The sequence below is a fragment of the Xiphophorus maculatus genome, chromosome 5 (genome assembly GCF_002775205.1).
Source record: "Xiphophorus maculatus strain JP 163 A chromosome 5, X_maculatus-5.0-male, whole genome shotgun sequence".
Lineage (NCBI taxonomy): Eukaryota > Metazoa > Chordata > Actinopteri > Cyprinodontiformes > Poeciliidae > Xiphophorus > Xiphophorus maculatus.
The window spans coordinates 20,308,405-20,324,261 of NC_036447.1; the positions used below are offsets into that span (position 1 = coordinate 20,308,405).

The window sequence follows — 15,857 nt, forward strand, 5'->3', positions numbered from 1 at the left end:
AAAATCAAAAACAAACAAAAAACAATTTAAAGCATAATCTCTGTGTGATCACAGAAAAAAGTCTTCAATGTCACATCCATACCAATGCTAACAAGCCTTCACACCAAAAACGGGTTATCCCCCCCCCTCCGGATTACGCCTGGATTTGAGTCAACATCGGATTTGTAGAAAGGAAGATGAGACATTTATCTTTTCTTTTCTTCTCCCCCTCAAACCCTTTTTCCTCCAGCTTTCTTCCGTCTTGCGTATATGTATATGTGTGTTTCTCTCTTTTCTCGGCATTTTCTTTTTCTCTCCCTTTCTTCTGCTCTCACTTTCTCCCTCTAATCACTGAGACAAGTCTTCTGGGGTTTCTGGTATTCAACTCCAGTGGCGATGAGGAGAGAAAAAAGGGAGGAGAAGGAAGAGGAAGAAAAGCACCGCTGTCAGTTCCTCTCCTTGTGCTCCACAGGACTGGAAGGACAAAAGCTTTCCCTGACAGGCCGGATCGCTTCTATCTCTGCCCAGCCAACATGTCATCGGCCTGTGTCTTTGCCGCAGAGCCATGTAGCCTTTTCACTTCCTGCCACGGTCCCCCTCCCCGTCGCTTAAGGACAACGTAGCACACCAAGATTAGTGTATGATGTGTTGAGAGAGGAGCAGCAAGGCAGCGGCCCGTGCTCGGCGTCATTAGTCTGCGTGGGTGTGATTACAAGTTCATGTGCATTTCTATTGTACATGTGAATCAGCACGTTGCCTGTCACTGGAGCAGAATGAGGCAGAGCTGCAATGATTTCAGAGAAGAGGGCAGTCAAGCTCTTTCCCCAATGACATGCGACTATTACAGTTAAAAGACAAGCACGCTCCACGCTGTCTAATGACCTACTGCACAAAACTATTCATGGGGAATGCTGCGGGGGACATAGCAGAGATGTTAGATTTACTATAAGTCATCAGTGCTAAAAGAAAAGCAAAAAAATAAAAAAGAAACAGCAAGAAAACGGATATGTGGCTGTCACTTCTAGCAACATTACCCGCAGCCTCTCATCACATCAAACTTGACAAACAACACCATCAAGGGAAAATTCACTTACATTTTATGTGCCATTACTGGAAAACTGCAAGATCCTCTCCTAAATAATCTGTACTTTGCCACAGAATAAGTAAGAAGCAGCACTATAACAGCGGATTGATTTTAATTGTGTTGCATGAGTGAAAGTTAGAGTCATGCTGTGTTTTAGTTGCAATAATTCTCATGTTTTGTGCTCCCATGGAATCACTTCATTCAAATAGCTCATTTTCTGAAATAAATTAGTTTAATCCTACATTTTCAGGGCATAATTACAATGTGAAAGTCTATTTTTAAAAGCATGATTTACAGCGATTGAAAACTTGGTCTTGAAACCTAATTAGGTTTGTGGTTAGATTGTGTATGGGAGATTATTACAATATGATAACCTTTGGTAAAATAAACAAAACAAAACAATGGTTTCACAGTATTACATGACTTACAAAAACAGAAACGCAACAGTTATTCCTTTTGCTGCCAAAACAGTGTGAGCTGGTGATTAACGGAGGTATAATAATGTTGTCATCTCAACTTATGCATTTCTTTCCACCACATTTTACCTTCCGAATAACTTTCCATTGAAATTATTCATGTACCTTTTGTGTCTTAGTGAGTGTTTGCTGAACAACTGTCAAGTCAGCACTTTCCCTCATAAGTGTGTACAAGATAATACAAAATATATAAAAAAAATTTTTGATCTTGTGTTATACATTTGGAAATAAGCTATATTTATCAAACAAAAACTCTCTCTGCAAGTGGTGGGACTCCATTAATAAAAAATAGAACGAGCAAGAGAGAGACAGACAGAGAGAAATGTTCTCATGGTAACAGTCCTGTTCTGCTAACAGAGCTCTATTTGAAAGAATCATCCGGAAACTGCTAGCAGGTAAGGAAGTAGACAAGGGCCACTCATCGTAATCAAGATACACAAGGGTTTCAGAACCTCAAAATGTTCCCCTCGTATCAATCCTACGGTTTAAAGTCCTTTCAATCAGGTCCCAGAGAAAGTGACTGAGTAAGTTTCTCCTTGCACTGCTGGCTCAAAAAAGGTTGCTACACTTTTCGGCTGTTTGAAAATAAAGGCAATTACATTCTGTTATATGTTTTTATCTGCATCTTTTTGTTAGTACCGTGAACAGTTGTACTTATATTTTTAGCTAAGGTTTTTCACACTGTGAGAATCTCCTACCAGCTCATCCATAAAAAAGAAGCTGCGTGACAGACCTTAAAATCCTTGTATATATACGATGTTCCAAATATTTCTTGGGCCACCATTTAGCGCTGCACTAAGTAATGGATCTTTATGTAAATTTCTATTTCACCATCAAAAGCCCAAACAACTATACCTCCTATCTCGCCTGTGTGTGTCTTCCAGGGCTGCCTGCTAAGCCTCTTACCTGCAAGAATATTGTCATCACCGAGTATAATATAGGTTCATTCATCTGGATGATGCATTAATAATGTATCGGAGAATGAAACCATTTGCAACAGTGGTTGCAGAGGATGTGTGTGTGTATGGGGAAACTAGGAGGCAGGAGACAGTAGTGTGCGCTGGTATTATGTGAGGATTGGCTGTTTGTTCACAGAGGGATATTGGACAGAGGGATGCAGATCTAATTGGTGTTAAATGTTGGGCTTTGTTGGAGTAGATTTGACAGGATAGAAATTAACTATAGTTACGATCTTTGATTTTTTTACAAATCATCCATAGGAAAGGCGCCATGCTGAGGTTGGAGCACACACAGATTCACTGAAGCACAAAAAAGCGTTAAGACCTGATTGGAGAAACAAACTTCTTGCAAGAGAATGTGGGGCTCTTCCACAACTATCTACACTAAATCTGTGAAAAATCGTTTTCTAAATACATTTTTGTGAGCATGTTGCTGTGCACAAACTGCACAAGGGACAAGCAAAACTAAAAAATTTCCTGCTTGGGTCATATAAGCACCAGGAAGGGGTCAGGCCACAACATGACCTGTAGCGATCACTAGAGTCAGGACCTCTTTAGTCTGAGGTCATAGTTCACAACCAGAAAACATGGAATGCTCTTTTCTGAACTGGGGATGAGGCTTTACCTGGAGCCTAATAGCGTTCCTGTCTTGGTAGGGTTTTAGAAATTAGCAAAACAAGTAACTGTGTTCTCAGCTTAGACTGAAGCCTTCTATGATCTCACCCTGAGTTAAGCAGAAGACAATGGGAGAAGGATGGTTCAGCAACAATTTCTTGGCTCCTCTCCTTCCATTCTATGAAACTTGGGATTTCTGTCAATAAGACTTATGAACAGTTTGTGCATCAAGGAGAACAAAAGTCCCACTCATTTGGCCAAACATATTGGCATGTGAGGGTAAATGAATGTTACTTGAAGTATAACGATCTTTCAACATTTTCATCCACGTATTCATTGTTGCATGCACTGATTTTGCAACGACAACAATGAATCAGCCTATTGTGCAGCTCCACATATTGAGTGTCTTGGTAAATGATTATGGCAGAATCGTTCTCCACAGTAAATGAGGAAAATATTCCTGTAGCGATAAAGAAGAAGTTAAATGAGGAAGCTTTTGATTTACTGATCCATCTGTTTTTTTCAAATGTTTTCAACTGCAGTCAAGAGAAATGGAACAGAAACCAAGAGAACATGTGCCAAACAACAGACAGATGGACAACAAGAACCTTAATGTCTTCTACAGAATCTACGGGAACAACAGTGGTTACTATGCAACTCCATGTAAATATGGAGCTCAAAAATACCTCAATTTACTTCATGTTCCTGTTCCATATGTATGGAGACCTAGAAAATACTCCAATAACTCTCCAATCTGGACATAAAGTCTGTAAAATCAAAATTTTCCACAATTTCTGCTAAAACCAAAACTCTTACTTATTTTTCTTCCTATGGAACGTGGCGACCATTACTTGTTCGTAAAAAACCTCAAACCAAGAAGGGCAGCAGAAGTCCTTCCCACACGTGCAACACAGACCACGTTAATCCAAGCAGAATAACTGCACACACCCTCTGCCGTTAAATCCTCGACACACAGTTTTTGCTCCTAACTCGATGCTGCAGTTATCCATTTGCCCTATTAACCATAATATGGTAATGGAACTTGCTCCGCTCTCATCGCCCAGGCGGGGAGTCAATATAATTGACCGGACTGTGTGAGTCACTCCCCTGTGTTTTCTGTTTGCAAAGACATGCGTAGTATTTTCAGCAGCGTAACACCTGTTGAATGGCTGTTGTCTCATTACACAATGACGGCAAAGAAACAGAGGAAGACGGGAAAAAGGAGTCTTTCGATACTGCGAACAGATGGCATGCATGCATGGTGCACTGAAGAGTCCATTCAGCACCTGTGCTGCACAATGGGCTTAGCAGGGAAGTCTGTGGCTTGTTGTGTTTGAGTTGCTTTGGATACTCCGTCAGTGCTCTTCTGCACATCATTTCACACACTCAGGATTCCACACTGACGCTGACAGTTTTCACATTAGTGGCATCGGCTTAGCAAAGTAACATGACAGGGGTTTTGCATTATGGTAATGATAAAATGTTTTTCCTGTTGCGGCACGAAGGACTGTGTCATGTGTACAAATTACACTTCAGCATCAAAGTATTTGAGGTTTTCAGGGAGTCTCTTTCAAGTCTCTCAGGTGCACACTTCTTCCTTTAGATCTGAATATGTTGCCAACCTCTCTCAGACTAATGGCACTTGGAAAAGAGGCTCTCTGTGTTCAAAATCACAATACGTTTTTGATGGATGGGCAGGCTGCACTCTACTCTTCTCCTTATTGCGGATTTTTACAGAATAACACGTTATTGTTGTAAAGATTGGGCCATTAAGAGTTTTTAAATCACAGTCTCCTTGGGGAGTTTTTTCAGGACCGTAATCATGTGTGTATAAAGGTTTGTTTAAAGCAGAGCAGCTCATGCTCACGTCTGAACGATTTACTTTTTGGGAGAGCCAATTTAAATGCCAATTACCACACTGAGAGTGGCTTTGATGTATTACGAAACCCAGCGCTGACAGTGACTGGTGCATGCAGCGGAGCAGGAACAAACGGCACCCCCAGGAATGGCAGTGTGAGAATGAAGTGGACTTGACGTGAGGGGAAGATGGGGGGGGAAAGCAGCTTTATTACAGTGTGAATGAAAGCCCTTTCATGATAAATGAAAACGCCGGCCGTTAAATAATGACACCATTAAAAATGTCACACCAGACAATGGCGGGCTTTTGTTTCACTTTAGTGAAATACGTTGCACAGGTTGGATCTGCCACCGTCAGTGAGAAGTAACAAATTGCTCAAATGAATGGAGACGAATGATGATTAGCCTAATATTAGGCTTTGTTTGCAGGATTCAGATTCTCCCTCTGCCTCAGTGGAAGAATGGGCGTACACAAACCACAGAGCCTTTGTCGGCTGGGCAAAAAGGCAGATAAGGCAGCTCAAACAAAGTTTAATGCTGTCTGTTTAAACAGATAAGATGTCAATTTATTTAAATTTACAATTGACTTTAAAGAAGCACCATCTTCTAGCATAGATGGCATAAAATCAGTCTTGTGCAGAAATACAGCAACTTGGAATTTGCTTGAAAGGCAATTTCTTCTGCTTTTGCTTTTTTAATCACAATTAAGTGTTCAAGATTATCAAACTAATTTTATTACCAAAGATAACATGAGAAAATACAGATGGTTTTCAAATAGCAATGATTTCTTTTCAGCCTATCCATACCAACCAGGCAGTATTTGAAAAAGTAAGCTTTTTTCATAATACTTGGTTGTGCAGGCCTTGGTGACAGCAACTCCGAAAAATACTTTGCAATAATTTGTAAAGTTCTTTGGAGGAATTTAACCACTCTTATTGTTTTAATTCAGCCACACTGGATTGTGATTTTTTACATTAATGCCTTCTTTAGGGGCATAGCACATCAGATCAACGGGGAATAAGCCTGGATGTAAGCCAATCCATATTGTTCCTTAAACTTGTACGGTAAAGCCACCCAGAGGAAAACTTTTTAGTATGTTTTGGGTTTTTGTCAAAATATTCAATATTTCATTATAATAGATACTAAAAAATTTCCTAAATTGCCTTTATTGGGGACAAGATAAGCCTTCCACTCCCAAAATCTTAAAAATACGTAGGCCTGTCACGATAGCAAATTTTGCTGAGCGATTAATTGTCTCAAAAAATTATTGCGATAAACGATAATATTGTTTGAAGACCTTTTTACACTGATTTAATGGAAATGACGTAATAATGCATGCGATTTCCTGCCAAAGTTAGATACACTTTATTTTCAAAAGATTTTCACTGGAGCTGATAAACAAAATAAGCAAAACAACCAAAAACAAAAATAAAATGGATTCTCAGTCTCCATTAACAATAAATGTACTTGAATAAAAACTAAACAACATAAAGCCAAAGTGGAAATAAATACTGCATTCAACCAAAAGAGGGCAGATTATGAAGTCTGTATATTGTGTTGCCCTTCAGTAATAATTAGATTTAAATAGAGAAGATGGGCACATCGACTACCTGATGCAATAATTCACACTACATGATTTTTTGCTCCTATTTTTCCCCTTACAACAATCTTAAAACGTTGGTCTTTCTAAGATTGTGTGGTGTGTTATGGTAGATCGTCGTTGCCGCTCCGATCTAAATCAGGGTTTTTCCCCGACTGGGAGCTTTAACTACACCTGTTGAATGTGACAGGTAGCCAATCAGAAAGCGCGGATTCTCCTCCGTGTTTTCTGAGGGGAAATGACGTCGGGGAATCCCAAACAGCTGACACAGCGCAACCCGAAGTCCAGCCGACGTGGAAACAACATTAATGTTTATTCAACATGCAAAGAATATAGAAATGACAAGAGGAGGAGTTGGAGCGAAATTGCTACCGCAGTTGATAAACCCGGTAACTTTTCAGCTGTTCTTCGTTAACGTGACGTAAATAGGTTCTAATGATTTTCATTCAGTCAGGACTTTACGCTGACACTAGCCACATGCATTGCAGGTAGATTGTAGTAAAGCACTGATTAATGTCTGGTTTTAAAATTAGTTAACTGGACTTGTAGCCATTATTTTGTGCCCATTGTTGGACACCACACGGCAGGAACAAACCCGATCGAACCGTTAAACCTAGGATTTCTGTCGGTTAATGTGTGATCTCAGGTTTTAAAAATGGGCCGACAATGGCTGACAGCTCTAAGATCGTGTAGTGTGCGCTGGGCATTAAACTAAGGAAATGAGGAAGGGAGGAGTCGGTGGAGAGCACCGGAGTTGAGCCTTTTTTCATTCGGTGTCATCAACAGAAAGAGAAAAAGGCCGGAAGAGACGACAATGCCGATAATTGAAATGACGTCGATAGTTTTAATTTATCATACGATTAATCGATTTATCGTTTATCGCGACAGGCCTAGAAATACGATTCAATTTTATTATGGTCAGTAATAAAACAAGTGATATTAAAGGTCCACTATATTAGAACAAGCTGTGGGATAGGTCTGTGGGCTGTACAAAACATGTTCATAGCATCTAATACTCAAAATTAATCCCAGATATTGAGATTTCACCTGATCAGTTCTGCCTGTTTTGAGCTCCTTAAGCTTAAGGAATGCGCTGTTTTAGGGATACATCATGATTATGCAAATGAACTGTTGGCCAAGCCCTCCTGACTCAGTGTTTACATAGCACCTCCTCAAAATGACTACAAACAAACACACAGTAGTCTTTAACTCAAAACAGACACAAAAGCACAAAAATTCAGCACAAAGCCTGTGTTTTTGCTCAAATGCAACCTTTTTTTAAAAATATATTTGCGAGGTTATACAGAGGAGAAGCATTTAGCACAGCGTTAGCAAATGCTAGCTGACATATTATGTTTGCGCGGAACAACAATACAAAACAAACACATCGTTATGTACTTACATCGCCATCATCTGCAGAACTGTGATGAACAGTAGAAACAGAACCTCCTTCAGTTCAGTCAAGACTTTTGGTAATTCCTGCCATGTACTGTCTGTAGTTTTCAAAGGACTCCTTCCTAAACTGATTTGTGTAAACTTTTTTTGGCAATTTCACAGGGACTTTGCAAGCAAAAAACGAATTGTATCATTTGCTCAATATTGCAATAAATATCATATTGTGAGCAGAATATCGCATATCGTATCGTGAGATTAGTGTATCGCTACTGCCCTCATGGGTATGCTGCTGTATGCATCACTGAGGTTTTTCTTTTTCATACTAAATTGTTGTTGTATTACCAACTTGTTATTGGCATGACACTAATTAACTCAATAAAAATCATCTCAAACTGCTACTGGTTATATTTTCCGATTTTGTTCACTTAGAAAACTATGCTTTAAAAGAAAAATTGTAGCATCAACAACATTATCAAGTATTCTTTAGAATGAGTAGTAAGTATGACTTTTTTTTACTGTGACATTACCAAAGTGTGCTTGAGTCTAAGTTCATTTCTAACAAGAGGCAAGTTTTCAATATTTTTATACCCCATTTGAGCAGTATTATGTTCTTTACTTTCTAATAAAGACCATCCCTGACCTACCTTTATTTTATTCAGAGAAACAATGGGACAGATGAAAACCTGTGTGTGCACTTGGGAGTTGTCATCTAGCGGTAGACAGATTGTGAAGCAGAAATCAAAGTACTTATACTACAACCTTTCGACCTTCTGTGAGACTATTTTTTGTTACCAAGTGTTTAACTTCTGGTGCTAACAGAAATTATGAAGGGAAATATAAACTGACTGTACATATTTAAAAGGTAGATTTTCCATATCACATGAGACACACCTTAATGTCATGTAATTTGAAATTAACAGGAAATGGTACAAGTGTTGCATGAAAATCCAAAGATTCAAGGACTCCAGAGGAATGGTTTCACACAGTAGACCAAAGCAATTTACCCATAAAGGCCAAAATGATCATTTTCTTAGTGGAAACATGGTGTGTATGCATTTGTCAGCGTGACTCAGTGCTGTGATCATAGACATACTGGGATGAATCATTTTGTGAATGTGGCTGGAGGATAAATGGTTACAAGAGATTGAAGCATTGAATGTAGACTATGCATTATTAAAACTAACAATAATCCTTGTATGTTATGTTCTTTCAATCAATCTATTAATGTTAATTTTGTCAGTCTTTGAGGTCACTTGCGTTTTTTTTTGCCTAAAAATGTCTATCCATGTATCTATTTTACTCTTATATTTCAATATAGGCTGATGAATACAATTGTTCAGTATTTTCACCTCTCACCATGGAGGTTACTTGATAATACAATCTCTTTTCTGCAGCAAATATCACTAACACTAACTAATATGAATTAAATGTCAACATCACATTATAAGTGTGCTAATAGATTCTAAGATCATGTGAGCCAACGTAATATTTAACATCTAGTATATTTTCTTTCTTTCTAAAGCAAATTAGTGCCAAGAATGCCAAAGAGTTTTGGAAGCACAGAGAAAAAAGAGAAAAACAGAAAAAAGAAGATGCTTCACAGAGAGTCTGAGCTTTCTCCCATTTACTTAAATTCTGCAGGTAGAACAAAAAGAACAGAAGTTGTGAACGATGATGTTTTCTGCACTGTTTTAGAATTATAGTCTGCCTGTAGTTTTAGCAGCCGAGGAAGTGAATGAATGATCTTTGGGACTCCAGCTAAGCACATCTTTGAACCGTTTGGTTTGTGTCTCTTAAGATTCATATCCACAGTCAAACATGGTAATGGTAGTGAAATTGATGATGACCTATAATGGAAAATCCTGAAGGAGAATCTCTTGCCATCAGCCTGTGAGCTTTATTGAACTCAAGCATACTAATGCAGGTAGAAAATTAAATATACAAATGAACATTTTTGAGTGATCTAGTCAAACTCTGGATATGCATCCCTCTGTGATATTATGGCATGACCTTAAAAAGGTACAAAATAATAATAAATAATGAGGTACATAAAAATCTACATGTATTCAAAGTACGTCGCTTGTATTTCTCTGGATTCAGTCAGTGAGCCATTTTTCTCAGAGACAAATCCTTCACCTTTCAAGTGTCTGGCTGAGTGTGTTGTGGCATGAGAACAAACTTCCTAATATCATAACTTGTAATCACTTGTAGTTAAGGCAGACGTGTGCCATTATTATACTGTGGAAACAGTTAAAAAGAAGAATAAAATTCACATGCAACCAGATGGCTGGTGATGTCTTTACTGCCATAGGAGACCATTTGGAAAACTTGATGCAATGGAAAACATGTACATCAGGGGTAATGTTGCACGTATTACCATGACTAAGAGGAGAAATCTTAACAACGGGAGTGAGCCTGAACTCCCGCTACGCCTGGGAGAGGGGGATCATGACAGAATATGAGTGGAGTGCTGGGACAGATGGAAAGAAACTGCTGATGGCCAGATGTGTAGACTTTCATAGCTTTTCCTCAATCTGCTGCTGAGGGCATGTTTCTCTTTCTTCACACACACCCTTACAAGCCTATTAATAATAATTGTGACATTAACTCTTGTAATAAATGGATGTGAGAATAAAGACGACAGGCTAATTAATAAATATGGAACTTTTAGGGGATGATAAATGCTCAACAGGTAGTCAAAGCATGTGTGAAAACACAAACTCTGCACACTCTTCAAGGAGAAATTCCCTAAAAACAACAACAAAACAAGAAATATGCTCTAATGACAGCTGTGGCTTCTGCCTGCTGGGATGACACATCTGAAGATCTGCATAATTTTCCCATGTAACACCAGTTATCATGTAGAAATGCTGCCTTTTGTCAAAGTCTAGCTCCTGGCTCATTCTGTTCTGGATCGAATTGCTGCTCGAACTTTCCTCAGACGCACTGCCTCATATAGCATCAGTTGGCACTCATGCGGCAGTCTTACACAAGGCAAGGCGGCCTTGCCAACTCACAGAGATCCACTCAGACATGCATGCTTCTCATAACTAAAGAGGGAATGAAAATACGGTGATCAGGTAGGAGAAAATATGTGGATGTCGAATCTGGAGGTTACAGAACTATACAGTGTAGAGAGAATGAGCCAGAGACGGGAGTTGTCTAATCTGCCCCTAACGGGCTCATATCAGTAATCGGAGGGTTAGGTGCTGTGGAAATTTTATTTTTAGAGATGTTCCAATAAATCAGTGAGAAATCAACATCACCTAATATCCTGTTGACCAGCTCTGATAAGAGATCAGCAGGTACAGATTTTACAATCAAAATTCTTAAGAGATAAACCAATCAATCTGTCAATTTTTCCTGTATTGTCCATGAGTTGTTGAAAAGTGACATATTAAAATTGTATTAAGAGATAAATTAATCAATCACCAGAGTCAAACGGCCAGATTGTCCTATCCAGTCTAGATTGTCCTATCAAATCTTGAAAACACTTATTATTGTTCCTGTTAAATACATACTAGAAGAAGCACTTTCACAATTTTTGATCTATTGATGTATCAACCAAAAACTTATATTATGATTCACTTTTTTGACTTTCAGAAGAAATGGATAAAAGTTAGAGATGATTCATAAATAGTAATCTTTCATTTTTTTGGTTCTATGTTGGATTCTAATCTGTTACTTTAATTTAGGAACACTGCAGTACTTTTGTTTTCTCGTGTTTGTATTACAGTCGGAAAAAGAAGTTCTGTATCTGTCATTATTGGAAACAGCTGGTAAATTCTCAAAGAAAGCCCGAACTCGGTATCAACCAGGAAAAGCCTGACTGGTGCATCTCAAAATTTTACTTCCTATTTTTTAAATTCATTACATCTCAGGTTGTTCTTCAGTACAATATATTATGTAATATGTCCTGGAGGCATTGTTTTCTGGTGGATTAGAAAGTTATTACCTCTGTTGAAGATCCTCCATCACATTTTTCTCACCTCTGATGTGGTATAGTCCTTATGAAGAATCAATAGGTCAAATCAAATCTCCACAAAATCCTATAATTGGTATTATGCAGGAAAAGTCTGATCATAGCATCTCTACGGTATTTTTTTCCTAATGGTTAAATGCATCAAAGCTAAAAGATAACAGCATTTTAGGTGAGTGTTAGGGGTATTTAATTTGATGCATACATCTTCTGTAATCTTGACATTCCTTCATTTTGTGTTCTATTCAATTCTACTATATTTACCAAAGAACATGAAGCACATTTTTTCCTTTTTTATATAATTCCTAGAATTAATGACTGGAATCGGTAGATCAGATCTGAAAGACACTGATATTGACATGGCAAAGCCTGATTGGTTTCTCTCAACCACAAAGAGATTTGACGTTCTGAAACAGATGAGCAAAGCGCCCACGTCTAATAGATGAAAGGAAAAAGAGGTGTTTTAACAATGAAGCACAACTGGATAAGTTAGTGTGGACGCAGCACGAAAAGGTTCTAACATGACTAATCCGGAGTTGCTGTTATGTAATTCATGTGCAGCACAGTAATTCAATGCAGCGCATCATAACAACACCCTAATGTGCTGTAATTTCTCCTAATTTCCCTCAAGATCCGAATGAAGAGTAGACTGGTGTATCAGATAAATCCACACCACTATGTAATGCCATACCCAACAAACTGCGATGCACTTTGTTATCTGACTGCTTTTCATCTGAACCAGCATTAACTTCATCAGTAACCTGATCTACAGGAGCTCGGCTGTTAGGTCAGACCACACCGGCCAGCCTTCGCTTCTCTGGTGCCTCAAATGACCCTGTCGCCAGTATCACTTGGTTCTCTGCTGTCGTTATGATTTAGGTTTTTATCTATTTGAATAGATAAAAATAGGTAATGCAGATGCATTTTGGTTATCTGGGGATGCTGTATTAAGTCTGATGTATGATAGGGTAATTTTTTTCATTTCTTGTTTTTGTCTGTAAAGCCTGGGAAAGAAAACGAGTGCTGCTGGTTGAGTTTAAAAATGTAATGGTGTTTTTGTGGAGCATGTGATTTGTATGCGGCCATCTTGTTTTGTATGTGGCGTGTCGTACAAGTCCATGTGGCCTGGGCGCCAGAGGGGCATGACACTTAAGTACAATTAATTTTTCAGTCTAGAAGTGATGATTTAATAACGTGATATAAAAATTCATTAGATTTAAGGAATGTAGTCCATAGTACAGATGCTAACAATTCAATGGAGCCTGTTAGTTGTCATTAAGCAATGTTATTAAATGCTAATAAAACAGATACAACAGAATGAATGACAGGGTTTCAGTGAGATTTTGTATGCTAAATTTGAAACTTTTCAAAATATTTGTGACATGTATTATTTATATTTAAGAATGTTATTAATTCTGAGAAATAGCATATTCCTTTTATAGCTTAACTTACAAAATAGTCTAAATAAGTTAAATATTCAGCTACATATTGTTTTATTAACTAATGAAATTCCTTTCTTGAAGCCAAACCTAGTTAAATATACACTTCTTCTGAGTTTATAGTGGACATGCAAAGAACAATTCTACTGTGATTGCCAAAACATTTAGTTGTTTTAATTTTTTCCTTATTTAACAAAGGAAGCCCTTTGAATCCTGAAATATCATTTTAAAAGCTTGCCTTGGCAAATAAGACAGCATATAAAGGCAGCACTAAAAAGCTATTAAAAAACTCATAAAATTGGTTAGACGTTACAAAATGTCACTAAAAATATCCCAGAACTCAATTGAGACCAGTGACACGAGCAATAGTTCAATACAGTTAAAATATTTGCATCCAGATATTTAGTTCTCTAAAATTTTTAACATCTGTTTAAATTTGCTCAATGAAACAAGTTCCTTTATATTCTGGAGTTGATTACACAGATAAGCGGCAAACAGAGAGAGGCAACATCCAATAAACCAGCTTGATTTATTGTTACAAATAGATGAAGTATGAAGCAATAAATTAATAATCCATACTCAACATATTGATTGATCAAATTTAAGACCTAGTACGGGAAATCCGGAGGTACCGGAGACTTTTAGCCCTCTGGGTTCCCTTCAGTTTCAGCTCCACCTTTGAGGACTGGAGTTGTCAAAAAGTAGAGTTATTTAACCTATCTCAAATATGCAAATAAAATAGACATGAACTTGCAAAGAAAGAGGAAAAAACAGCACTATGGTATGAGTCATAGGACCCAACAAAATTGAAAGGACACAGACTGTTCAGTTTCATGTTCAAAGTATATAAAAGACTTAAAGAAAAAACACAAATTTCATCCAAAATAGCCCAACTCAGCCCATGTTTATGCAATTTGCAACAAAACAACTTGTAAAATTAAAAATGAGCAAGAAAAAGTCAATGGACTGGATGGAAGTACAAGATTTTTTAATACCCTGCAGAAACTGCGGTATTAGCTGATTTGTTCATATGTAGGAAGATTTGTCCTCATGTTTAATTTGACGACTCTAATTCCTCTGCACTCATCAAAACCAACCCTGCAAATTAGGTTATGTTTCAGTTTGGCATTGCCCAGACAGTGCTGCTGAGCTGTGCATAAACTGTTGACTTGAAATACCAAATAGACCCTGACAGGTATAGACTACAACCCCAGACAGTGGCTCTGCTGTCCAGGCATCTTCACAGCTGCTATCTTGTGAAAGGATTTTTTTTTTCCCCCCCTACTCTCTCCCCTTTTCGCCCTTCCCTGCAACCACACTGCCCTGGAGTGAACTGATTTCACTCTGCTTTGGCATATCTTTTTTTTCCCTGTGAAGAAAGGAAGTCTGGCGTTCATTCTACAGATGCACTGGATGACTAAAAGGGAGCATGCTTTGCATCTTGCTCATGTAAGACAATCATTCCCTTCCAGAGGAGCCCGACAACGATCAAAAATTCATTCAGAGGCCCTGCAGAGCGATTGTCTCCACACACAAAAAAAAAAAAAAAACAGGGATCTAAGCCGAAGATGTTTTACCCAGCCTGCCAACCGCTACATCCTTCCCCCCGATGAGGTCCTTTACACCGAGCATAAGATGCGACCACACGGTCACAGCGCTGCTGTCTTACCGGCTGCTGTATGTGACGAGACGTCCCCCTCCCCGGAGGAGGAAGATGCTGCTGCTGCCCGGGCTGCCGCTGCTGCTGGTCTCCGCGCTGGAGATACTCGCTGCCGGCGGCTCTGCTGCCCGCCACCCGGTCCCTCTTCTCTCGCACGCTGGAGCCTGCGTTTTCTCGCTCTTCGCCGGAGTCGAGGGAGCTGAAGTTCCACACAATGAGGGTCTGCACCAGCAGCACGGTGAGGGCTGCGATCAGGGCGGACCGAGACCGACGGGCCAGCTTGCGAGCACAGGAGCCGCCGACCATGTTCGCACGCCGCGCTGCACAGAGCTGGAGGAGCGTCTGTGGCTCTGAGCGAGCGAGCGAGCAGGGGAGACGGGATGAGAAGAGTGGAAGTACTGAGGGAGGCAGAGGAGGAGGAGGAGGTGGAGGAGGAGGTGGTGTCGGTGGAGGGAGGCTGAGCTTTATGGTGGCGGCGGAGGCGAGGAGGAGCGTCGGGAAGGAGAGACAGGGGGGCCACCGTGTGGTGAAACCCGACAGAAGTGATGCTCCGGGCGCTAGGAGTCCACTTCCAGTTCAATCTCCGTGAGACGGAAATTAGTCCACGTTTTAATCTACCAAAAGAAGAATTTGGATAATATCAAATACGTACAGGTAATTGCAAATATGGAAATGTTCACTTTGCGTTATTAGAAGGCAGAAAATTGCAGAATTACTGGGCCTGTAGGGCTTCTTGACAGTCAAGTTAACTGATGTCAATAGAGGCATTGACTGTGGGGTCCCTAGTTTTATTATGTTGCCCTTGGGCAGCTTT

The 15,857-nt window shown here is 39.3% G+C and overlaps 1 protein-coding gene across 1 annotated transcript in view; it reads right to left on the bottom strand.

Moving 5' to 3' along the window:
• The window catches only part of LOC102226730 (xylosyltransferase 1), a 112,940-nt gene extending 97,478 nt beyond the window's left edge, over positions 1-15,462 (bottom strand). Inside the window, exon 1 of the mRNA XM_023334238.1 lies at positions 15,053-15,462. Coding sequence (XP_023190006.1) covers positions 15,053-15,349 — 297 coding nt within the window. The 5' untranslated portion in view covers positions 15,350-15,462. The remainder of the gene's footprint in view (positions 1-15,052) is intronic.
• Between the last annotated feature and the right edge of the window lie 395 nt (positions 15,463-15,857).